At 57.6% G+C, this 24,962-nt stretch overlaps 1 protein-coding gene across 1 annotated transcript; it reads left to right on the top strand.

Annotated features, from left to right (window-relative positions):
• The first annotated feature begins 1,295 nt into the window (after positions 1-1,295).
• Positions 1,296-22,994, top strand: RAP1GAP (RAP1 GTPase activating protein). The gene is made up of 22 exons (XM_056865467.1): positions 1,296-1,327; positions 3,113-3,160; positions 4,121-4,159; positions 5,498-5,683; positions 7,738-7,841; positions 7,955-8,033; positions 9,370-9,423; positions 9,969-10,052; positions 12,699-12,799; positions 13,027-13,156; positions 13,384-13,539; positions 13,879-13,950; positions 14,278-14,364; positions 14,732-14,872; positions 15,374-15,505; positions 17,657-17,734; positions 19,577-19,686; positions 20,162-20,275; positions 20,396-20,519; positions 21,511-21,613; positions 22,119-22,219; positions 22,986-22,994. The coding sequence occupies exons 1-22, from the start codon at positions 1,310-1,312 to the stop codon at positions 22,992-22,994; spliced, it is 2,070 nt and encodes a 689-aa protein (XP_056721445.1). The 5' UTR covers positions 1,296-1,309.
• Positions 22,995-24,962: the final 1,968 nt, after the last annotated feature.

The raw sequence follows: 24,962 nt of genomic DNA, 5'->3' as shown, positions 1-24,962 counted from the left end.
GAGGGGCTGGCTGCTGCTGCCTCTGCAGACTTGGACGGGCAGAGCGGCGGCTGTGAGCCTCCGGGGACTCTCTGCAGGGTGTTCCAGGGGGAGCTCCGGAGAGACCGCTCAGGTTGGGCTCCCTCGCAGCCGCTGGTGCTTCCTCTCTCCTCCTCACCCACCCACCCACCCACCCATTGCCCTCATGTGTAGGCCAGTTGCCATGGCGACCCCAGTGGTCCAGGCCCTGCCTCCCCCCACCCCCCCCTGGCAGGAGCAGGAGGCAGCTTTGTCGGCGGCCCAGGGCTGCGCTCCCTTCCTCCGGCACCTGGCTCCACGCCCAAAGAGTACACACGGCAGATCCTGGAGCGGGAGGGGGGCGGCCACAGGGGCCGGCGAGCCTCCTGTCTCCTGCAGGCACGGAAGGGAGAGGGAGGGGAGGGGGCTGCCGCTGCACAAGCTGGCGTTCCCGGGGAAGATGCTCGGCGCCCCCAGCCGCCCCCAGGGCTGGGATGGGGATATGGACGGCGGAGGAGGAAGGCGGCGGAGGGCGGAGTGGCCACCCTCCCCTGCCCCCCTGCCCCGGGGAGACTCTGCAGACCAGAGCGTGAGTACCCCCCCCCCGTGGAAGTCCTTGCAACACGTCCGGGGAAGGGGGGACGGCTGCTGCATCCTGCCCTTGACTCTGGGCACAGGGAGCCTGGGGGTGGGGTGGGGGACAGAAGGGGTGGAAGGCCGGAGCTGGCTGCCCAGCCTGGAAGGGGGCAGGGGTGAGGAGCAGGGGGCAGAGGGGGCCCCTGGGAGATGGGACAGGAAGAGCCCCTCGCCCCCCAGCCCTGGCCAGGAGGAGCCCCCTCTCCCCCACCCACCTTCAGCTGTAAAGTTTGGAGCTCAGCATCACTGCGGCCCTTTCTACGCCTCTTGGGGAGGGGGATGCTTAGCTCTGTGTGCACCACTTGTGCGTCTGTGGGGTGCCCTGGGGGGGGGGGCTGTCCACAGATGCACCTGGATGGAAGTCATCTCCCCAGCTACATAGCGGGGGTGGGGCGTCGTGAGGGGGTAGCTTCCTGCCCCAGGGGGGCCTGGGCTCAGGTCCTGCCTCTGCCGCAGCCCCACTGGGCTCTGCCTCAGTTCCCTGCCTGTAGAGTGGGGAGAACGCTGGCCTACCTCATGAGATGGTTGTGAAGGGCTTTTTGCACATTTCAAGTACTACATGAGTGGCTTTGGGCCCACTCCAGGCTAGTTCCGTGTGCATTTAGGGTGTGGAGTGGGGTTAGGATCCCAGTATGACCTCTTTCTCTCCTTCTTGCAGAACAGAGAACTGTTTGAAATGATTGAAAAGATGCAGGTGAGTCAGTCTCAGCCGGCCGGCCTGTGCGCGCACCCATGTCTGGCCGCACAGACAGCGAGTGACCCCAGCTCTGGCCGTCTGGGGAATGTGGGCGGGGGAGCCAGCGGGCAACCTGGGGTGGAGCTCTCCTTGGCAAGCACTGAGTGACCCCCAGGGAAGGGGAGGATGAGTTCAGGCATTCGGCTGCCTAAAAAATGGGGAATCCAAGAACAAAATCAAGGTAATACCTTTTATCAGGATTCGCCAAAATGACACAAAAGAGAAGGCCAGCAGGGGCACGTTGCTGCAGTGAACGTTCATACAGCCTGCATGTATGTGAGAACGTCCATTTGCAAGAAAGACCCAGGGTGCATTCACTGTACAAATGAAAGTGGCAGCCGTTGTGTGGGTAAATGTGGAGGCGCAATCACATGTTCGTCTGTACATGCATTAACTGTAACATGCCCATGTAAATGCACGTATAAAGAAAAATCAAGCGTACACTACACAAAGTTTCTATGCGAGCATTTGCACTTATTTATTTATTTGTTGGGATTCGAAGCAGCTTTAGAACATTGTTCTCCCCTCCTCCATTTTCTCACAACAACCACCATGTGAGGTAGGCCAGGCTGAGAGTTTGTGACAGGCCCAAGGTCACCCAGCAAGCTTCCGTGGCAAAAGTGGGGATTTGAATCCGGGTCGCCCAGACTCCTTGTCTGTCCCTTTGCCCACTACATCGCACTGGCTTTCACGCTGTACGTGTGTTCACTATAACTTATGAAGAGGACTACGGGTTTTTTGTTTTGGTGCCCGCACTGAGTGATTTTTCACACTCCCTTCGATGCTTGTTCAGCTGCCTGCGCGGTTGAAACGGCGCAGTTATCCAGGCGCTGGTCCTGCTTTTGTCTGTGAAGTGAGCCCGCGTTGGTTCTTCCTTACAAACAGTTGTGTGTGTGCACACGTGGGATGCAGGTAACTTTCACTGTAACTTGTGAAAAGAGCTAGGTAGAGGGCAGGCTTTTGAGTTCACCTGAACTCTTTATCAGATGGAGGGTTGCAAAAATTGGAAATAAATACACAAAAAGGGCTGGGGCCAAAGCAGATACCTTGAGGCCTGGCATTGTCCGCCTCCTGTGCCAAAGGCTGAGCCAGTGTGCAGATGTGAGAAGGTGCTGGTACTGGGTGGCACCCCGGGCATTCTGGGAGGAAGAGGTCAAGGACGGATTCATCCCTGGGAAGTTGAGGGACTTGTGCTGAGAATCTCCTAGCAGTATGCAGAAAGAAAGGGGGCCGGTTGGGGGGGAGTGTCAGGGTGCAGAATGGCTCCCACTGAGCTACTTGGTGGTTGTGATGGAAAAGGCACTCTTCACATGCTCAGGAGCACCCTCCCCTTTAGCAGTGCAGCGCGAGTGTGTGTTTCAGGGCTAACCCCCAGCTTCCAGGGTAGGTTCCTAGTCAAGTCAAAGCCAGGGGTGGGTGGAAGCTCAGAGGCAGAGCAGATGGCACCAGCAACCCATCAATGTGCAGCATGGACCCCAAGCCCAAGAACGTGGTCAGCCACATCTGGGTGCAAACCTCACTGCAGAAAAAGGGCAGGCTGCAAAGCTTGGAGCCAGGGCACCGGGGGGGGGGGGGCTCCTGAGCAGGCAGAATAGACCCTCCCCCCCTCTCCCTTCTGCCCTTCACACAGCCTCAGGCCTCGCCAGGCCCCTGCCAAGCAGGAGGTGCACCCTAACCCCTCCAGCTGCCCCGAGAGGCCTGTGCCAGGCGTTGACTGTGGCCCGCCCGTGTGGTGTCTTCCAGGGAAGCAGGATGGATGAACAACGGTGCTCCTTCCCCCCTCCTCTGAAGGTGAGTGTCCCTGGATCCTGGGCATGGGGGGGGGCTATTCGGGGGGGCTGAGAAACAGGGTCCTGGTTTGGGAACTGTGGCATTCCCCAGGACAAGAGTGGAAGCAGGACAATTTTCCCAGGCTGGACCGGAGAGGTCACCCACCTCCCCCAGGAGAACTCAGGGGGTGTGTGGTCAGGATTGCCAAGAACTGAGCCCCCTCCTTCCACCTCTTGCTGCCCATGGCAATTGGTGGTCGGGATATATGGGTCGCCCCACAAGCCCTCGCCTGATAGGATGTACCCTTTGGGCATTTCTGGGCTGGCAAAGCTGGGCATAGATCCATCCCCATTTTCTAAGGACTGCTGTTAGCCTTAGATTTAGATGCCTTGCTGGACTCCAGAGCTCTTTCCCCCCCAGGGGTTACCCAAAGGAACCACCGGCAGAGCTGGGGGTGTGCACAGTGGGGGCTCTAAGGCTCCGTGCCCGGGCTGTGTGCCGGGCTGACGCTGTCCCAGCCGAGCTTGGAGGGTATGTCCCCCCCCCCGAGAGCTGACGGCACTGCACTGCTCAGCTGCTCTGCTGGGCAAGAGCGTCTTCTGAGCGCTTGAAGCCCACTCGGCTGGCATTTAAATCTGCTGCCCATTGCCTTGTTCTCAGGGAGGGAATTGGGATGTGTATGTGGGATCCTTTCATGGAACGCTGGACTTTAGGCAAACCCTCCCTCTCTGCCCGGCCAGAGGCTCCGTAACCTTTTCCCTGGCCAGAACTCCACTAGCTTCTCCTTGTGTCTGGTTGGGGCCGGGGGCCATCCTGCATCCTCGCTCGTCCCCCTTCCCACACTGTTCCAGGCCAGTGGGCCTTCCCCCCACCCAAGGGATACAAAGGAGGGACTGTGGATGTGTGTGTGCCCCCCCCATCTCCTGCTTCTGCCTCTTTTCCATAAGCTCCCCTCACTTGGCTTTGCTTTGTGTTTTGTAGACTGAAGAGGATTACATCCCCTACCCCAGCGTCCATGAGGTATGGAAAACCTTGCCAGCCATGCCACGCAGGGAGATGGTCTATGAAAACCTATTAACTATGATAGCAAAGCGGAACCTCCAGGATCAGAGGCAGTATACCTCACAACCAAATGGAACTCTGGGGAAAGGTTTTGAGTCACTTTTCAGTTTCCTGGTGGCATTGGGCTGGCCACCCTTGGATCTGGTGGGGCCCCTACCTTCTTCTGATCCTTTGGGGCTCTTCTTCTGTGCTTCACCTTCTCTGCCCCGGTGGTTGGCTGGGCCCCCAAATCCCCCGTCGGAAGAGCAGCGATGCCTCCTTGGGGCACCTAGTTGCCGGCCGGAGCTTTGCTCAGCCAGGGCTGGCCGCCGGTCTCTCCTTCCGCCAGCGGTGGGTCTCGGGCCCTCTTGAGGGGCTGAAACGTCACCATGCAGGAGAAATCCAGGCAGGCGTGATCCATCACTCTCTCTCGGTTTTACTGTTTTTGTTTCGGTTTTACTGTACACATTGGTTTTTTTAATTGGCAAATTTCAAGCGGGTTGTACTGAGCTGCCATCTTCTGTACTGACAACCCGTTTCTTTTCCCCAAGAAACTTTCTAACATTTCTAAATTATCCCTAACGAGGATATTGTAATTAGGAGAATGCATGCGGGGGCCAGCAAGACGTGTGGGGGGAGGGAGAATACTACCCTTTTTGTCCCCCACCATTGCTGGACCATCCCCTTGCCTGCCTGCCAGCCCACCCACCCCATTGCAGGGCAACTGCCAGCGAATGCTTGGCACACCCAGGGCAACTCCAGCTCCCTCTCCTCCCCCAGCCCACCTGCAGCGCCCCCGCCTGCCTGGCTCATGCGGCTCTGGCTCAGGCTCTCCCCTCCTCTTCCTCCTTCCCGCCTGCCTGCCTGGCACAGGGTGGCATCTCCAGTTCTTTCTCTGGCCCACCCTTCTTAGGCAGCACTGACAGCTCCCGCTCCCCTGGGGTGGCAGATGACTTTGTTCTCTTTGGGGGGTGGGTGTTCATATTTTTCTGCATACCTGGGGGGACCCTCAGTTTTGCAGAAGTGTACCCTGTTCTGAACCTAGCCCCGTTCCCTGGGTCTGACAATCCACATGGGAGCCATGTTCAGCATAAGCTGTACGATACGTTTATATTAGTGTAGGAAATACTTGTAGAACCGGGCACCCTTTCCGTAAGAGCCGTTTCCTTCCAGATCTGCTTTGATGCCTGACCCACACCCAAGAGGTAATAGATGGGAAGGCCAGCCGGTGGGCTTCTTTCTGCAGGGGTCCCTCCACTGCCAGCGGCCGAGGCTGAGGCTGCAGCTGTCTCCCCCCTTCTTCTCCCTGTTGTACAGGTTCTGAGCCGAGAGGGGCCCTTCCCACTCATCTTGCTCCCCCAGTTTGGGGGCTACTGGATCGAGGGTACCAACCACGATCTGACGGGCGCCCTTGAGGCGGAGCGGCTCCAGTCTCCAACTTCCAAGGTGAAGCTGGAGTGTAACCACATGGCCACGATTTACAGGAAGCATTTCTTGGGCAAGGTGAGTCCCCTGCCTGCCAGATCCTTTGCCTGGGGAGGGGGAAACCATGTATTTATTTGGCTGTGGGGGACCAGGCTCAGCTCTGAGTGGCCAGTCTCCATTCAGCTGAAGCCGCTGGTCAGGCACATGGGGTCAGCTAGAGACTTGCATTGAAAGAGGCTGGGATAGGCAGACTGAGCGCCACCCTCAGAGGGGTGGTGGAGGAGGAGGAGGTGCCGGTCAGCGTCAAGGGCCTGCGCAAACCGCCCCCCTCCCCGCCCCCACCCCCAGTTCCCACGACCTGCCTGCCTGGTGCTGCTCAGCGGCTCTGTTTGCCCAAGGCCTTCTTGTGTTTGTGTGAGGGTCCGCGCTCACGGGCCTCTCAGCGCCTGGCAGCTCAGGGCACAGCAGGGCCCTCCCACTCGCGGCCTGGGCAGGGAGGAGGGATTTTTTTCTGGGCACCGCTCCCAATGCCAGAGGCATAAGCCTCTCCTTTAGCTGGACCACGGGTGCGCCTGCCACGTGCAGCGGGGCCTTCCTTGCCTGCTAGCTGAGAAAGCCTCCCTGGCCCAGGCTGGGACCTGTCTGGCCACGAGCGGCTGGCGGTTTCCCTTTCCCAGGACTTGCCAAACAGGAGCTGGGGAATGTCTGTGCCCGTGTGTGCCAAGGGTGGGGCTGCTGGCAGAGCCAGGGGCAGCCTGGGATCCCATGCCTCCCGGATGGGGCGGGGCCTGGCCTCTTCACTGCCCTTCCCAGCGTTGTGAAGGTGGACTGTGAACACACTGGCCGGTTGTGTGTGTGTGTGTGTGTGTGTAGGTTTCAGAGCAGCGCCATGTGACCTGAAGCTACCTTATACTGAATCTGGCCCCCCTTGGTCCATCAAAGTCAGTCTTGTCTACTCTGACCGGCAGCAGCTCTCCAGGGTCTCAGGCAGGGGCCTTTTACATCACCTACTTGCCTAGTCCCTTTTACTGGAGATGCTGGAGATTGAACCTGGGACCTTCTGCATGCCAAGCAGATGCTCTGCCACTGAGCCACAGCCCCTCTCCATGGCTCTCCAGGGTCTCAGGCAGAGGCCTTTCACATCACCTACTTGACTGGTCCCTTTAACTGGAGGTGCCAGGGATTGAACCTGGGACCTTCTGCATGCCAAGCAGATGCTGTACCACTGAGCCACAGCCCCTCGCCGCGTCTGATGCAGGAGGGAGGCAAGAGGGGCACCCCTCTGGAGCAGAGAGGGTCAGCCGGGACGGGGTTTTTGCTGCAGCCACCCACAAAGGGTGTGGGGCACCCTGCCTGTGATGGCCGGAAGAGGCTTTCAGTGCTGCCCGCCCCACTTCCCTCTTGGACCAACCATTTCCCTGTTGCCTATCTCTCTCTCCCCCCCCCCCCCCCGCCCCCAGAAGCCTCCCATGTTGGAATCCTGTGCATAGTCGGCTGCCTGGTCTCAAAAGTGATGTTGCAGAGCCGGGGAAAAGTGCCAAATGACCAATGGGTCGGAGCGCCTTTCCTATGAAGAAACCCTAGCGAGTCTTTCAGTTTACAAAAGAGGCAACTGGGATGGGGGGAGGACAAGACAGAGGGTTATAAAACTGTGCATGGAGTGAAGGCAGTGGGGCAGGGAGCTTCTTTTCTCTCCTTCCCCCAAAATGCTACTGTTTGCAGGCACTCACTGAAGCGAATGGGCAGTTGATTCAGGAGAGACCAGAGGAAGCCCCCTCAAGCAGGGCTCTGGAGAGGCGCTGCATAAACCTTTTTAATAAATACATAAGTCCTCACTGCTGCAAGGTGTTGTGCTGGCCAAGGACTTCGATAATTTTAACAGGATTAACCACATTCATGGAGGAGAGGGGGCCGCTCCTGCCTGTTTGCCAGGATGAATAAATGGAGCCTCCATATCCAGAGGCAGTGTATCTCAATGCCAGGTGCTTCAGGGCTTGTGCTTTCAAGCCCTGCTTGTAGGCTTCCGAGGGGGAGGGTGCCTCTGCTAGAACCGGGATGCTGGATTGGTTGGCCTCTCTGGGTGAGGGGGCTTACTCGACTCGGCCTCTCTTTCTCTCCCCTCTGCCATTCAGGAGCATTTCAACTATTACTCGGTGGATGCTGCTTTGGGGCACCTGGTCTTCTCCCTCAAGTACGACGTCATCGGGGATCAGGAGCACTTGCGCCTGCTGCTGCGGTGAGTGGGAGGAGGGGCTGCAGTGTTGTGTGTGGGGGTCCCTTATCTCTTCACACACACACACCATGCTGGGCCTGGGCCCTCTGCCTCATGGATCTGCACCTTCCCCACAGGACCAAATGCCGAACGTACCACGACGTCATTCCCATCTCCTGCTTGACAGAGTTTCCCAACGTGGTCCAGATGGCCAAGGCAAGTCCTAGGGTGGGGGGTACGGGCAGGTGGTTGGGTTGTCTGCAATTGGGCTGGGGGTAGGGTGGGTCTCGCTGGCTTTACCTAGATCAGGGGCACTTTCTGGCAGGTCGGAGGCAGGAGGTCTCTGGTCCCGGGGGGGAGGGGCTGCACACACTACCACACACTCCCATAATGGGAAGAGCTGCACCTGTTGAGATGCGCGCGCCCCCTTTTAGCAGTTATATGAAAGGCCCAAGTCCCCCGTGTCCCAGGGTCACAGACCCTAGTTGTTCAGCTGCCCTGGAAAACATAGATTTGCCCTGTTAGCAAAGTTCTTACGGTTACATCCTTGGAAAGATAATTGTGAATTATTGGACTCTTGCCCAGAAATAAATTGTGCAAAGCGAAGAACAAGCAGATCGCTGATTTGCAACATGGCTGTGGGAAAGTTAATTCTAAAGCTTGGAAATGCTTATATAATATAACTGAAGAGATGAATTAATTGGTTTTGATGGAGGCATGTGACTTTCACGTAATTATATAAGATAGCCACATCCTGTATATGATAGCTGCATCCAAAACACTGCTGAATCTAATCTTTCTGAAAGCACTTTGGTGGTAATCTCAGAAATGGTATTTTATCTTTTAATCTTAAAATAGATCATAGGACAATGGATGACATGTATGTCTTTTTGTTGCTGATGTCATGTACATATGCAAGGGTTTTTGGTATTCTGATTCTTTCATATTTACTCATTTCAAAAGTGATTAGATTGATTTTAAATAAAAATCTTAAAAGATAAATATGAGTGATCTTTGGCTGGGATACAAGGTTTTCGCTGGACACCTGGAATAAATAAACGTCTGACAACTTCAGTCACAGGGCTGATAACCTATAGAGACTGGTTATAGAAGAGAATAATTATCTCAATATAACCCTGTGGTTTGGATCAGGTAAAAGAAATGCTTTGGATCAGGTAAAAGAAATGCTGAGTTTCCATGGGCCTGTTTTTAAAGGGAATGGTTCCCTCAAGGCGGGGGGGGGGGTGGTGGTTAAACAGAGTTTCACCAGGACTGAGGGGGCAATTCTTTAAGCAGAACAGGCCCACAAGGAACACCCCCAGCTTGGAGCAAGCATTTGGGATTTTGCTGTTGAAACTGCGCCCCTGTTGCCTCTTGGCAAGAAGCTCTTTCACAGCCAGGGGGGCTCCAGCCAGCGTGACCCCATATGGGGAGGGGAGTCCCCACGCCCAGGCTGAGAGTCGTGGCCGCAAGGTGGAACTTCTTAGTGGAGAAAATCAGATCCCAGTGTGATGTGCCAATTTTCTCTCCCCCCCCCACCCCCCCGCTGCAGCTGGTGTGTGAGGATGTCAACATTGACCGCTTCTATCCTGTCCTGTACCCAAAGGTAGGGGGGGCACCGCATGTCCAACAGTAGCTGAATCAAGCGGGCAGAGGCTGAGAGCCCCGGAAACTGTCTTGAGGCATATTCACCCAGAGTCCTTTGGGTGGGGATCAGTGGTGGGGCAGGCAGGGGCCAGAGGGACCACCAGAGGGGCGAGCAGAGTGCACGGTTTGGCGTGGTTCTTAGGACGCCCGTTGCTGCTGCGGATGCAGAGGGGGATTTCACTGGGCCCCTGTGTGAGCAGGTGGCAGCCAGGGGGCTAGCAGGGGGCTAACCAGAGGGCCATGGGACAGATCCGCACCCTTTGGGATGGGGGCCTTGTGTTTGGAGAAGCCTCGGAGACTTCTGTTGCTCCCACCAGGCGCAGGGCACGCCCGGTGCACTGGTGCTTTCCGAGAACCGCTTCAGATTTAGAGCAGTTTCCAGTGTGGGTGGGCTGCTCGGGCCCCCAGACGTGGGACCTGTGCTCTGTGGAAGGGTGGGGTGGGGGTCTCCAGGGGGGCTTGTGTCCTGCTCGATAACCTGTCTTCTCGCTGCACCCCCTCCAGGCCTCACGTCTTATTGTGACCTTTGATGAGCACGTCATCAGCAATAACTTCAAGTTCGGGGTCATCTACCAGAAGCTCGGCCAGGTGGGTGTGAGTCACGGCGGGAAAGCAGGTGTAGCTGCAGCAAATCCCAGGAAGGGGAAGGGGGCTTCTGCCAGGAGAGGCTGTGGCAGAAGACCCCCAAGGCGCCGACAAGTGGGGTGCAGTGCAGAGATGATGGTTGGGGAGGGAGCAGGAGATCCAGGTTCAGATGCTGGCTCGGATCCGTCTTGGGCCCCTAGAATGCTTTGTGCCTTCTGCTGTTACGTGCAGAGGACACCCACCAAGGAGAACAGCCCCATTTGCAAGCAGTGTACCCCTCCTGCTGACCCTGCCCCCCCACTACAGGTCTCCAGCTCTGGAGGCCAGATCCTCCCCCACCAATTCTTTTCCACCTGAGCCTCTCCCCTCCCCCCCCCAAGACAGTGCAGCCCCTCCGCCTCTTCCTCCAGAGCGTTCAGGAAGGCTTTTGAAGAGATGCTAAATTGTCTGGGGGGGAGACGACACACATGGCTCCCTTCACCTTCCTCCCCCACTGCTTTCATCTCCGGGAAATCGTGACAGCGCTGCTGAACCACATCTGTGGGGCATTCAGGGTGGCATGACAGCTGACAGCTGTTTCCCAAGAGATGGGAAAACATGCCACAATCCAGCTTTCCTTCACCCCCCACCCCGCCCCCAGCCCCCTCTATTCTATGAAAAATACATCAATTTTGCTGGGGGAGGGGGCCCCCTCTAGCCGTCCAGGCTGGAGGTGGGGTTAATCTTTATCCAGGACGTGGGCTCCAGGTGCACATTTTAAAAAATCTGGCCAGTGAGGCAAGTTACAGATGGGGGAATTTTTCTACGAACCTGGGGAATCTCTGGGTTTGCTGGGAAAAAAAAACCCCTTGCTAAGGGAGGGTTAAAAAAACCAGGAAAGCAAAATCTGTGTGATCACAGAAGTTGCTGCTCACAGTTTCGAAGGAAATCTTGCCAGGGTACTGAAATTTCTACTCAGATGGTAGGTCGAGGCTTGGAGCAGAAAGCAGACACGTGACACACACACACCCGCCTCACTGCTAGCTCCCCCCCCCCATCATCTGGAAAGTAGCAGCAGTAGACTTGGAGGGATGGAGAGGGGTGAAAGCAGTGATGGGACGGTGGAGCTGAGCAAGAGGAGGAGGAAGTGGTGGGCAGGGAATTGGGGGATGGGATTCCCCCCACCCCACAAGTCCTTTCCGATCCCCTGGTTGGGTTCCCTCTAAAAGCGAACTTGATGGTTGAGTAAGACCTCCACAGAACCTAAAATGAGGCTTTATAAATTTAAAAATCCAAGGAACACGCCCCACAAACCAGCCTGATGAGGACTGACATCCTGTTCCAGGCAGGGAATTTTGAAAGCAGTTGAGCATTGTTTGTGGAGGCAGGGAGGAAAACAGGGGAGGAGTGGTGTGTGTGGGGAAATAACCTGTTCCAACCCCTGGCAGCTTATAGCATCCTACAAGAGGGGGCTTGGGTCAAGGGGAAATCTGCCAATTATTTACCTCCTCTCCCAAGATTCAACTTCCCACCCCCCAAACACACACTTGTACTATGATAGTATTTTTAGAGAGAAGGTGTGTTGTTCATGCCATTGTATTCCCTATTACTATGTATGGGAGTGAAAGCTGGACATTGAAGAAAGCTGTTAGGGAGAAAGTAGACTCCTTTGAAACGTGGTGTTGGAGGAGAGGGTTACGGATACCGTGGACTGCCAGAAAAAACAAATCAGTGGGTATAGATCAAATCAAGCCTGAACCTAGAAGCTAAAATGACTAAACTGAGACTATGGTACTTTGGTCACGTTCCGAGAAGACAAGAGTCACTGGAAAAGGCAACAATGCTAGGAAAAGTGGAGGGCAGCAGGAAAAGAGGAAGACCCAACAAGAGATGGGTGGACTCAATAAAGGAAGCCACAGCCCTCAATTTGCAAGATCTGAGCAAGGCTGTCAAAGACAGGACATTTTAGAGGACTTTGATTCATCGGGTCGCCATGAGTCAGAAGCGACTTGACGGCACTTAACACACACACACAGATGTGTTGTTCTGCAGTAAATGGTTAGAGCCCAAGGGAGCGTTGGCTCCCGGGAGCTCACGCCCTGAAAATCTGCTGATCTCTAAGGTGCGACCAGACTCTGACTGTTACAGTGTTATATTTCCAGCATAGGTAGGACAGAATCATCCCTCCCATGTTGAAGCGTGGGTGGTGGGGGGGGGCAAGGTCAAGAGGGGGCTTGACTTGTCTAAGACCACCTCAAGAGTCGGAAGGTGCACCAAGATTTGAATGAGGGATCAAGTTCTTGCTTAGGCAGGAAACTCCCCTTGGTCTAGTCTAGTCTACTTGGCAGGGAGGTTGTGAGGACAAAGCGGAGAAGCCGCAGACCTGAGCCCCTTGGAGGAAGAAAACGTGATGGTGAGAAGAGCAGAGTGGTGTAAAGGGCAGGCAGGCCGCCTTGGGGGTGGGGGGCGCTGAGTCCTGCCCATGGAGACCGAGAGAGAGGGTGCGGCCTTTCTCTTCACACGAGGCCTGGGTGTCCCCTTACCCACTTGGTTGGCTTCCATCCAGTCCGTTCTGCCCCCCCCCCCCCGCCAAGGGGAGGGAGGGGTGCCGTGGCTGCCCCAGGCCCTCTGTGTAGGAATCACCCCTCCCTGTTTGGCTCTGGCCTGCAGACTTCGGAAGAGGAGCTTTTCAGCACCAAGGAGGAGAGCCCGGCCTTCGAGGAGTTCTTGGAATTCCTGGGCCAGAAGGTCAAACTGCAGGATTTCAAGGGGTACGTTATGGGTGGGGGGCAGGGGGGGCACAGAGGGTGCATTCTCGCAGCTGCCCCACTGGAGTTTTCTGTGTGGCAGGAAGAGGGGGTGGCAGAGGCACCAGGCTCAGTGCCAGGGTTCTCCAGGTGAGGGGGAAAGTGTCTCTCAAACCCCCCCCCCAGATATTTCCTGGGTGCTCATTGGATGGAGAGCAGCTGAGCTAGTCTTCTTGTTTCCATTGACACAGGTTTCGGGGGGGCCTGGACGTGACCCACGGGCAGACAGGGACGGAATCTGTCTATTGCAATTTCCGGAACAAAGAGATCATGTTCCATGTCTCCACCAAGTTGCCCTACACTGAAGGAGATGCCCAGCAGGTAAGTGGCCAGCCGTGGTCTCCGGACAGAGGCCCTCTGGCACGGAAGGCCTGCTCCTTCCGGTGGGACTTTGGCTTATGCTTGTGACCTCTCCTGCCTGCTCCTCCCGTCCCCCCCCCTCCGTCCGCCAGCCCTCTCCTGTTGCTCCACAGTGAGGAGGGGGCTGGGCTGTGGGGGTGACCGCTTCTCTCTCCCTCCTCTGCCCCCCCGCCTGCCACCCGCCTCAGTTGCAACGGAAACGGCACATCGGCAACGACATCGTCGCCATCGTCTTCCAGGACGAGAACACGCCCTTCGTCCCAGACATGATCGCTTCCAACTTCTTGCACGCCTATGTGGTGGTGCAAGCGGACAACCCCTGCACAGACCACACCCTCTACAAGGTAATCTGAGGTTTTTAGCTAATATTAATTTGTTTAATTTATTTAAGAATTATAAATTCCATAGTTTTAGATACTGTATCATTTAATTCTATCTTGTAATTGATATGAATACTTTAATGGCTTTGCTGTATTAATAAGCCTGAATCTGACCGGGCCAGGGGCCAGAGTGTGGAGACTTTCCTGGGGCAGCCGGAAATTTGGTCACTCCTGCCAAGGAAAAGTCTGACCATTGGGTCAAGGGCTGGAGGCCGTGACCTCACATTGGGCTCCGTTTGGCCACATTCTTGGGCACCGTGAGATGCCGAGTCCTGAGCGAGTTGCCTCTTGTCTCTCTGGCAGGTCTCCGTCACGGCCCGGGATGACGTCCCTTTCTTTGGACCCCAGCTGCCCAACCCAGCCGTTTTCCGAAAGGTGAGATGTACTGGAAGGCTGCCAGCTGCTCTCCAGACTCCTGCCGGATCGAGAAGGGAGATGGGGGGGACACCTGGTGTATTTACCCGCTGCGCAAAAATGCTTTTATCCCTTGCATCCAGAAAATGAAGAATACAAAATGTTTCTGCTGTCCAAGACTTGTAAATCAACACACTTCTAAGGGAATAAAAGGAAAGGAAACCAGGCTGCCGGGGGGTGGGGGCACCAGGTGACAGAGGAAAGGCAGGGTAGAAATGAGGCCGATCAATAACACACACACACCCAATAACCTCTTTCCGCTTCTCCTCACCTTGTTCCCCCATGTAGAGCCCCGAGTTCCAGGAATTCCTCCTGACCAAACTGATCAATGCCGAATATGCCTGCTACAAGGCGGAGAAGTTTGCCAAACTGGAGGTGAGGATCCGTGTCAGCGCTGCAGATCTTATTCACTGGAAGCCGTGAAAGTCAGGGCTTTCCCACCAAGGGGGGGCAGAGCCTGAGCAAAGAGCGGAAGGATCAGCGGCTGCCGGGGGTCAGGATCCCCCTGACCTTTCTCCAGCCCCGCCGCTTTGTTCCTCTGAAGGCCTCCTGTGCCCGAGCTTCTCCCTATGCGCACAAGGCCTGGCCAGCAAAGAAGAAAGACCCCGGGTGGGAGGCCCCACCGAAATCCCACCTTGTGCGGCAGGGAGGGGAGCCATCTTCTCTTCCCCCTCCATTTGCCCACTGACCTTCCTCAGCCTGTCCCGCGGGGGGGCTTACTGCCCCCTGTTCCGCCCTGCAGGAGCGCACCCGGGCCGCCCTTCTGGAGACCCTCTACGAGGAGCTGCACCTGAACAGCCAGTCCATGATGGGCCTGGGGGGCGACGACGACAAGCTCGAGAATGGCAGCGGGAGCAGCGGGGGGTTCTTCGAGTCCTTCAAGGTGAGAGAGGCGGGAGGCCCCGGCCATGGCCAAGGGCTTCTCTTCCCCTTGCCGTGGGGCACCTTCCGAATGCTCCTTGTCAGCAGGTGAGGTGGGTGCAGGATGCACTCCTCCTTTGGAGTCCCTGCTGATGATTCTGTGTCCAAAGCACGGGCATTTTGCTCGGCACCGTTTTTCTGAGCCCTGGGCATTGATGGCAGTCTGACCTATGTTCCTTTGGTGGTCAGTGGGCTACAGCGAGCCACTCTAGCCTCTGGGCCCCCGGCTCTTCCACCCCCTTCCCCCCTCTTTGCTCGGCCACGTGCAGGGCCCATGTTCCAGGTCCAGGGCTTGGGTGCTTGGCGTGGGCCTGCTGTGGGTGGCAGCTTTGCTGAGGAGGGTGAGATCCTTATGGGTAGGGAAAGGGGGCCTGATCCCTGGAACAAGGCCAAGCGCCGGCCCAGCCCTGGCATCCCATTTGGGGGGAGGGGGAAGATGACCCCTGTTGGGCCTCCCTTTCAGCGGGTGATCCGCAGCCGCAGCCAGTCGATGGATGCCATGGGCCTGAGCAACAAGAGGCAGAACACCGTCTCCACCAGCCACAGCGGCAGCTTCGGACACAACAACCCAGACATTGCCAAAGCTGTGGGCATAGTGAGTGCCCCCCGCCCTCCTCGCCCCCCCCCGTTCTCCCCCACTTGCTGTACCCCCTCCTCAAGCGCTACTGGCTCCTTCCTTTCCCCATCTCCTCCTGAGCGACTCTTGTCCACCCTTTGTTGCCTCCTCCTCCCAGTGCCTCAGCTGCCCCCTCCTGCCCCCCAAAACCCTTTCCAGGGTTGACCTTTGAGTCCTGGTTTCCTTGGCTGAGAGGCTCCTAGTATCCTTGAAAGGAATCGGAAAGTGTGAATAAAGGTTGCCGGCTAAGACCGCCCCGCTTCCTCTTTCAGCAAGGCATCCTTCTTTCAAGAGAAATTGCCCTTCCCATGAAATTGACTGGACCAGGTGCTGCTGGAGACCTGGTCCAGTCAATTTCAACGCACCCTTGATGGGACTCAGCTCGTTTAAGGGGCTGCTGTTAAAAGTGGGGAAGATGGAGCCAAGCGGCTCCCCCCCAAATTCCTCTGAGGTTTTCTTGGGGGGGGAGGGGCGTCTTGGCTCCGTCTTCCCCAGCCGTAACCACAGCCCCTTACCCAAGTCCAGTGCAGTGAGTGAGGTGGCGAAATCCCTCGGTTGCCTTTGTTCTGTTACCCCGTGGCTTCCCCTTCTGCAGCCGTTGCTGCTAGGGATGGGTGTGGAGGCATTCACAAGCGCCGCGGAGCAACCACACAAGGGTTTCCCCGCAGGCTTTCCTCCGCCATCCCTGCACGCTCCCTCTTTCTCCCCTGCGGCTTCTCACTTGCGGTGATGCTGTAGTGAGATAGCAAGTGCTGATTAAAATAAACAAATGGCACAAAGCGCTCCAGGGTGGGGAGGGGTGACAGCGAAAAAAGGCACCGGTGCAGGCAGGAGGTTGGGAAGTGCGCACCTTTCCGCACAGGCTTCTGCCCCTCCTGCCCGTGCAACACTGCCTTGTCTGTGCCCTTTTGCAAAAGATCACAGCAAAGCAGATTTTGGAAGGAACAGAGCAAAGCAGAGGAGACCCCAGAAAGTGGACCAACCGAGAATGTCATGTGGATGCCCCTCAGAGCCCCTCAAACCCCACCCCGGTTTGGTTGGCAAACGGCAGTGAAAGCCGTGTGCCAGATGACAACGCAGGACAGCGGAAGCAGCCCAGGAAATGTCCGGGGGTTTCAAGCTCCGCGTGTCAGAGTTTGCGCTTGCGAGTAGCCACATGATGGCGCCGGAGCTCCACGGGCTGTGGTCTGGTTCTGGCCTCGGGGCTGCCGTGCGCTGTGGAGGGGGGGTGCGCAGGAGAGCTTTGGTTGCTCCTGTGCCACAGATCTCGTGGGGCTGGCAGGGAGGGGAGGGGGGAGCAAAGCATGAGCCCCTGAAGGAAAGTCTGGGCGGGAGGTGTCGAGGGCCTGGGTGGGCAGGGGGAAGCTGCTCAGTGCTCACGGACCCCACATAGGGCTGAATGAGGAACCTCCCCACACAAGTGGCTGCATTGCTAGAGCTAGTGTTTGTGGTGGGGGAGGAGGCCTGATCCAAGCAGGGCAGGATTCCCACCCAAGTCTGGCCCCATGCAACAGCACAATGAGACAGAAGGGGGAAGATGTATGGGTCCTGACATTGGGGTTGCTTATCGGGCCTTTTGCTCCCTCTCCAGGCCAGGCCTTCTGCCACTGCCAATTCTTGAGGTGGGGCTTGGAGATCTCCCAGAATTACAAGTCACCTCCAGACAACAGAGACCAGTTCCCCTGGAGAAAATGGCAGCTTCCCAGGGTGGGGTCTATGGCATTATAACCCACTGAGGTCCCTCCCTCCAGGCTCCACCTCCAAATGTCCAGGAATTTCCAGTCCCAAAGTTGGCAACCCGGCCAATCCGACTGGTGTCCCGGACGAGCACCTTCTTTGGTGGGGTCAGCCCCCGACAACACCCCAGAGATTTCCCTGGCTTGCAGCTACTCAACAGGGGTCCCCAGGGGGTTGCATCTCCCTCCTCCTCCTCCCCCCCCAGCTGATTCAGGGCCCACTCCTCCAGGGAAGAGGGCAGGTGGCTGCTTAGGTTTTGCCGTTGCTATGATGACCGAGCGCCATTTTGTTTGCATGACTCTTCTTCTTTTTCTCTCTTTTTCTTTCTTTCTCTCTGGCTCCCTGTTCCCCTTCCCTCGTCTGTCTTTTTTGCATTCTCTGCCCGCTTGCCAGTCATTGCTTGTCCCTGGAAAAGCGGCAAGTAGGTACGGACGTCGGGGCAGCGCCATAGGCATAGGAACCATAGAAGAGGTGGCTGGCTTTTCTCTCTCACGGCCTCTTGCCCTCCGGCTGCCCCTCCCCTCCCACCCTCTCGCATGTGGGGAGAACCTGCCAAGCCCCTCACGGTCCTCCTCTAGGGCATTATGGGGTGGTCAGGCTGACTGTTGCACACACACCCCCAACACTGCCTGGCTGGTTGGTGGTGGAAATGGTCTGGAGGGGGAGGGGGAGGGGCTGTCATGGCTGTCGGCCCCGATCCTTGGGAAACCACAGCTCACGCTAAGGGGCAAAATGAACTCTTCTTCTGTGAACAGCTTGTGAGGAATCCGGCTGCCCTTCTCGGGAGAGAAGCTACGTGTGCTTTTTGAGGGGAAGGTGCCCCCAGTCTTTGGAAAACTTGAATGTTTTGCCGATTCACATATAGTGGGTACCGAAACCTTTCCTCGCCCCATTTAAGAGAAACGTGGAGAAAATTCATTTGTAAAAAGTCAGCCAGAGCTTCTGAAAAGTTTAAAATCTTCTCCCAGATCTGTATCCACTGAAATCCCCCTCCCACCAAAGAACAACGACATTGTAAAGGGCGGAGTGGTCTCCTGCCCCCTCCCCACACCTGAACGTCTAGCTTTTGCTTTTGTTTTTTTCTTAACAGCAAGCCGAGAAAGTTGCATTGGGGCCCAGAGCGGCTGAGGGTTAGAACGCCGCCGGGGGTGTTTGTGTGTGTCTCTTGCCCCTCCTGTGTAAGTCAGGAGTCCACCGGAATTTGCTTGGGAGACGAGACAAGTTGGACCCCCCGCCCCAGGGAGAAACTGCACCCGAGCCCTTGCTGCCCAGAGTTAGGGGGGAGTGGGGAGGGGCCCCTTCCTGCTGTTTTGCACCCACCTCCCTCTTCCCCTGCCACTCCTTCCTTTCCCTCTGCATGCCACCCCTGCCTCTCCTCTGCCCCTCCCCCTCCCCATGTGGATGGTACCTCTGGTCTACCATGTGGGATGCATTTCCATGAAAGCAACCACAAAGCTGTTCCAGGAACAGTACTGCAAAGACCTTTGATCAGGGACAGAAAAGCCTGTGGAGGGGGAGAACAAAGAAAAGGCCCCTTTGGGGGCTGCACAGGAATTTCCCGTAGCTTTGGGACTTTGGCACTGACCCCAGTTGAGAGGCAGCATGGCTGCTGGGGGGTCTCCCTCCCAACGGACCAGCAAGGAGCCTGGGTCTTTTTGCAGAGGTCCATATCTCTGGTTTCTCCCCATGTGGAGTGTCACATGTCTGACTACCTAGGTTGGGGGAGCCACTCTGTAGCACACCCTTACGCCCACCTCCTCATTCATTCTCTCAACCCCCCCCCGTGGAGTCACTCCCCCAGACAGAGACCTCCTGCTGCACCCTCGCCTCACGATGTGTGAGTCCCTTGTGCGTGGCTGGTGGTGCGGGGGGGGGGGTAAGAACACATCTGCCTCCTTCTCCCCGTATCTCAGTGGGCCACAGCCTTCCCTACAGGGCTGCACCATAGACTGGGGATGCTGGTTGCTGGGGGGGCTGAGACCCTGCAAGTTCAGCCCTGAACGTCCTAGAAAGGGGGCTAAGAGGGGCCAGCGTGGCTCTGGGTTTCTGCTCTCCCAGCCCAACGAGGGATGAGGCTTCATGTTGTTTGGGGGAAATCCTATTATTTGGCACCATGTACGACATCCCGCGTCCCCAGTGGGGTGGTTACCCTTGCTTTCCCCTGTAGTGTAGAAACGCCCCATAGAGGTGGCTTCTGAGGGGGCCCATCCCGTTGACACCATTTGCCTGCCCCTCCTCTGTGGGGCTCCTGCTTCCCTCCCCTCCCCCCCCAAGGCTTGACCTGTTTGTCTGATGGGCTTGAATCTCTTCCAGTCCCTGATCGTCCCTGGGAAGAGCCCGACGCGCAAGAAATCAGGACCCTTCAGCTCACGGCGGAGCAGCGCCATTGGCATTGAGAACATCCAGGAAGTCCAGGAGAAAAGGTGGGGCTGGGGGGAAGCGAGCGGAGGATGGGTGAGAGGTCCCCTTCCACCCCCGAGTGGCCCGGGGCGTATTTCCTTTGGCGAGATTGCTGCAGGGGCAGAGGTGGGACGGGGTGTGGGCTGGAGGCGGCATCGGTGTCTTAGCTGCTGGGCGTCTGCTTCGGGCACTGCGCAGACACCAGTCCTGCAGCCACAGGGGCCTTATCTCTGCTCTGCAGCCCCCCCCCCAGCAGCTGCCCTTCCCCCCGGTTGCCCACCAAACAGCTGGTGGCCAAGGGACCACCAGACTCCCATCTCCCCAGATATTCCTCTGGATCCAGGGGGAGGGGGCTTGTTGATTCTGCTTCTCCTTCTGCGGCCATCCCCCCCACTAAGAGGGGGACGGATGCTGCGGGAGATTCCGTGGGGAGGTCCTTACCTCACCCCCTCCCAGTCTGACTCGAGTGGTGGAGCAAATGGTATGTGTGCCCCACAGGGAAAGCCCAACTGGGACTCAGAAGACCCCGGACAGTGGCCACGCGTCCCAGGACCCCAAGTCAGAGGACTCGTCCAACCAAAGCTCCCCTGAGATGCCCACCACCAAGAACAGGTCAGCCCCCATCACCCCTGTCCTGTGAGGGGTGGGGGCGGGAGCAGCTGTCAATCCCGGTGCCATTTGGGATGTGGCTGGTGGTGGTTGCCGTTCTCACGGGGCGCGTCTCCCCAGCAGGCCAGATCCTGTGGCGCCCAAGCCGGAGGGCCTGCAAGAATTCTCGCGCTCTTCGTCCAGTGCCAGCAGCTTTGGCAGCGTGGTGGAAGAACATGAAGGCACCCAAGAAGATGACACTGGCGTGGTCAGTGGCTCTGGGGGCCGGGCTGGGGGGGGGCGCGTAAGTCTCAAGAAAGGCTGGGAGAGGCGGGGCGGCCAGCAGCGCTCAGGCCAGCCTTCGCACTGAAGCCCTGCGTGTATGTTCTGCCCCTTCCCCGAGGTGGTTTTGGCGTGTGGGGCTGTTCCAAGCCCAGCCCTCCCGGTGCGGATTTGCTTCTCAGAACTTTACCAATGGTGACAGTTTTTGGAATTTTAGAAAAAAGCAGCGTGGGAGGTGTGTGGGTTATGTGGGATCGATCTGGTGGGAAAACCCCCGAGTGGAATTCCCATTGGCCATGAAATTCACTCAGGGACTTTGAGTCAGCCCCTCCCCCTGCCTGCCTTACAGGGTTGTTGTGAAATGAAGGATGGGGTTAGAATGTGATAATCAAAACATTTTGTCTCGAGCAGGATCTTAACGTTGGGGCTTTGGCTCCCTTGGGTGATATTGAGTAGGGAAGGGGACGGCTCTCCGTGGCAGCTGCATTTTTCAAAAATAGAAAGCATGACATTAATTTGCCTTATTAAGTCCACATTATGTGATTCCTGTCATTATCACAAGCTGGTCCACAGAATTCAGCGAAGACCAACCTGAGCAAGGGCTAAGGGGCAGGCCTCGCAGGTCACGAGGGGCAAACTGAGAAGCCAAAATGTCCTAGGAAAAGGGCCCCACTCTGGAAGGAGGCTTCGCTACTGGCGGCTGCAGTGTGTGGCTCACCTGGGACCACCACGTGCCAGTCTGTGCCAGGGCTGGAGCAGCTGAGGTCACCACACACACACACACACACACACACACACACCAGCCACCAGCCTGCCAGGACTTTTCCTGGTGGCCATAACAGCCAGTTCTCCCCTGTTGATCGCATTTGGGGGAGGAAGGAGCAGACTGCTTTCCCACAGCTGCTATAGAGGACAGGAGATGCGCACACACACACACACCCCAGCCCACCTTGGTCTTTCCCCATTGTGTGTCGCAGGAGAGCCAGTCCTCGTCGGGGACGCCACACAAGCGCGACTCCTTCATCTACAGCACCTGGCTGGACGACAGCCTCAGCACCACCAGCGGGGGCAGCTCTCCAGGTAGCTGGTGCATGATTCCCACTGAGCACCCTTTGCATACTCTTTGCTTGCCCTTGCAACATCCCTGCAAGGTAGGTCTCAATCCCTGCTTTACACAAGGGGCAAACTGAGGCCTGCGAGAGGACGGCTTTGAACAGGACCGCACACGGAGCCTGCGCATCCCAGTTGCCCTCACAGTAGGGCTGGGGGAAGCGTGTCCTTTCCCCACCCCCCTCCGTGTATGCTGACGGATGCACTGGCAGTGGCAGTCAGGGGCTGCGGGGGCTCAGCCAGGGGGAGGGCCGGCGGTCTTGAGGAACTAAGGTGAATGGCAAGTGTGCGACCCTCGAACCAGTCCCTGATCCCAAGTCAGCTCTGTGGCACACCCTGCCCCGAACCCTGGCTCTGAGTCAGCCTCCATATTTTCGGCTCCCTGTCCTGGGGGGGTGGGGAGGGTCACTGTATGGTCAGCTGATCATGAGCGGGACCACCCTTTTAATGCTTCTTATTCCCCACTCCCTTCTAGGCCCTTCTCGCTCTCCCCAACCAGACCCCAGGAACTCTGTGGACCCGTCTTGCCCAGAGATCAAAATCCAGCTGGAGCATGCAGAGCAGCACCCGCACCTGGTGAGTGAATCAGGTGGTCATTCAGGGGCACAACAGGCACAGCCACAGTATCCATATTACGGGCAGAGGGAGGGGTTGCAGGTGTTTGAAGCAAGGGTGTGGCGCATTGGGAGTAGGAGAAGGCAGCAAAAGATTGAGGGGTGGTCTTTGGGCAGTACAAGGAGTTTGAACAGATGCTAAGAGTTGGTTGTGTTTGGGAGCTGGTGAGAGAAGAGGGTCTATTTGTAGCCGGGGCTGCGTAGTCAGGGCAGCGGTGAATTGTGCTCATTTCGTGCTTCCTGCAGTTGGTATCTCATCATCTCACAAGTTTGGGGCCTGTGAGGAATGACAGAGGAGAGGAGAATAAATTATTGGGAAATTATTGGAAAAGAAACCACCCATTTTACAGTTAAGATACCGTAACGATTAGCCTAACCTGACTGGGTAGGCAGAGAACCCTGCGACCCTGCGGGGGCCCTGCCTGTCGATCAGTGATGGCTTCTGAGCACAGGAACCCATGCCTGGTTTGGCCCAGTGCCATGGGGCCACGGAGCTGCCTGGCGTAACCAAAGGGGATGTCAGGGACTCCCAGCATGGGCAGGAGGGGAAGCCAGAGGTGTGAGGGTGGGGCCATAGGGAGGAGGTGTGGCCGCGGTCCTTGACTCCGGCTGCGACACTTGCGCTTCCCTGCCCTTGTGTGTGCCAGCCTGTTGGGCGGGTGCCCCTGCGGTGGCTAATGTTGTCTTCCTTTCTGTGTGTCCATCCATCCGTCTGTCCGTCCCTGCAGAGCTGCTAGCCCTCCCTGCCCGGCCTCTGCGGATCTGCCTCCCGACAAGGTCAGAGACCCTCTTTTGATTCTCTGGGCTCAGTCTGGCTGCTGGAGGGAGGGGGGCTCCTCCCTCGAAGGGGGTCTCAGAAAGCAGCTGGCTGCTGACACAGGGGTCTTGCTGTCAACAGTCTCTCTGGGCAGCAGCGGGTTCCCCCCGCTGCCGACAGTCAGGCGGAAGGAACGGTGCGCGCCCACTAGCTCCGGCGTGGTGGGGCTCTCCTCCTCTGGCCCACTGAATTCTCTCCTGCTGGGCATCCAAGAAGCCCACCTCAGTGGGGCCAGGGACCTTTAGGGCAACTTCCTGAACTCGCTTCCACGACCTCTTTGCCTTTCTCCTCCTTCCCTGTCGACTTTCATGGGGGGTGGCCAATAGCTTAAAAGGGGATTTGAGAAATTCCTGGGGGCAAAGGGGGTGTGCCAACAGCTGGGTGGAACCTCCACTCCTGCTGCTAAATGCCAGTTGCGGGGAGCAAGAGCAGAGAAGCGTTGTTGCCTTAGTGCCCCTCTTGTGGGGCTCCTGGGGGCATCTCTCTGGGAAACAGGATACTGGGTTGGGTGGGCTTTTGGTCAGATTCTGCCGCCGCAGGCCTCTTCTTCCTGTGCCTTCGCCAGCTCCATCCAAACGTGTGGGGGGGGGGAATGAAAAGAGGTTTGGGAAAGGCCCAGATTCCCAGAGCAGCAGTGTGTGCCTTGGGGGCAGCTCCCATAACGCCTCCCTCTTCCTCCGGTCCCTCCTGGTCACCCTGCGGCCCTCCTGCCTCTGTCCCCCTGGCTCTCCTCCATCTTCAGTCCTGCTGAACTCAGTTGTTACGAGGGCCAGATAGGACATAAGTATCACTCTGTTGGGGCGGGCCATGCCTCGACAGCCCAGATCGAGAATGTGCGGGGGGGGGGGGGCTGGCTCGCGGGCTGGATAAGAGCGCTTAAGGGGTTGAATCCGGCCTTAGGTTTGACACCCCTGCTTTAGGGGGTTGTGCCACGTGCTTATCCTGCCCTTCAAACTGACTGGCTCTTTCTCACCCGCCTTGCAGCACACAGTGAAGAAGCACAAGCAGAGGGACTTGCGGAAGGCCCCCCCACCCATCACAGCCCAAGATGCTGGTCCAGTCAGCAAAGCCCGCCTAGCCAAGCCTCGCCTTAACTGGCTGCCTCCTCCCTCCCCCTCCAGTTCCCCGAGAGAGTGTGGGAGAAGGAGGCACCCTAGAAATGAGATCACCCAAGGGGCTGGGGGTGGGCGGGGGGCCGGGCTCTGGCTGGCCAGGCCTTTGGCAGAGGCGCTCAGAGGCCCCACCCCATTTCATTCCACGAGTTCATCTCCAGATCCCCTGACCCCCACCCACGACCTCATGGCCGGCCAGAGGACAGACCTGAAGGAGACCTCCTGGAAGCAAGGCACCTTTGAGGCAAGGTGTGGATAATCACCTGCACGCAGGCCCCTCCACGGATGCGTTCCCAACTCCCTTTCCCCAGCGGAGGCGGCTGATGGTGGGCGCAGGGTGCTTTGGTGCCTACCTCTGGCTCTCCCGTCACGCAAACCACCACAGGGCCAGTCGGTGGCCGGAGAGCGCCCAGAGCAGGAGCCCGGCTGTCTTGAGGGCATCGGAGGAGGAGAGCTCTGAATCGGTGGCTGGAGAGAGGAATCCCCACAGAGAGCCGGCCTTTCGGCGGAGACCATCAGGAGACCCTTTCCACCGGCCCTCTTGGGATGGTGGCTGGGGGTGGGGGTGCCCAGTTGGGTCAACCCCTCCCCGTCTGCTGTTTATGAAACATCTGTCCTCCCATTTTCTCCTTCTGTGCATCCGCGACCCTCTCCCAGGGGGCTCCCCCATCAGGATCCGGCAGGCTGGCAGAGCAATCCCTTGATGTCCCCTCTCCCCAGCTGAGACTGGCTGGCCTTTGTCCCTTTGATAGTTATCTTCTGGCAGCACATCAGGA

This window comes from Euleptes europaea, chromosome 19, assembly GCF_029931775.1.
Source record: "Euleptes europaea isolate rEulEur1 chromosome 19, rEulEur1.hap1, whole genome shotgun sequence".
Taxonomy (NCBI): Eukaryota; Metazoa; Chordata; class Lepidosauria; order Squamata; family Sphaerodactylidae; genus Euleptes; species Euleptes europaea.
This window is presented reverse-complemented; position numbering and strand designations above follow the sequence as displayed.

Bases quoted from the DNA above. Each gene is read 5' to 3' on its own strand.
- RAP1GAP (XM_056865467.1), top strand. The intron at 8,034-9,369 runs GCAAGTCCTAGG...CCCCCGCTGCAG, and splicing joins ACGTGGTCCAGATGGCCAAG to CTGGTGTGTGAGGATGTCAA. The intron at 13,157-13,383 runs GTAAGTGGCCAG...CACCCGCCTCAG, and splicing joins CTGAAGGAGATGCCCAGCAG to TTGCAACGGAAACGGCACAT.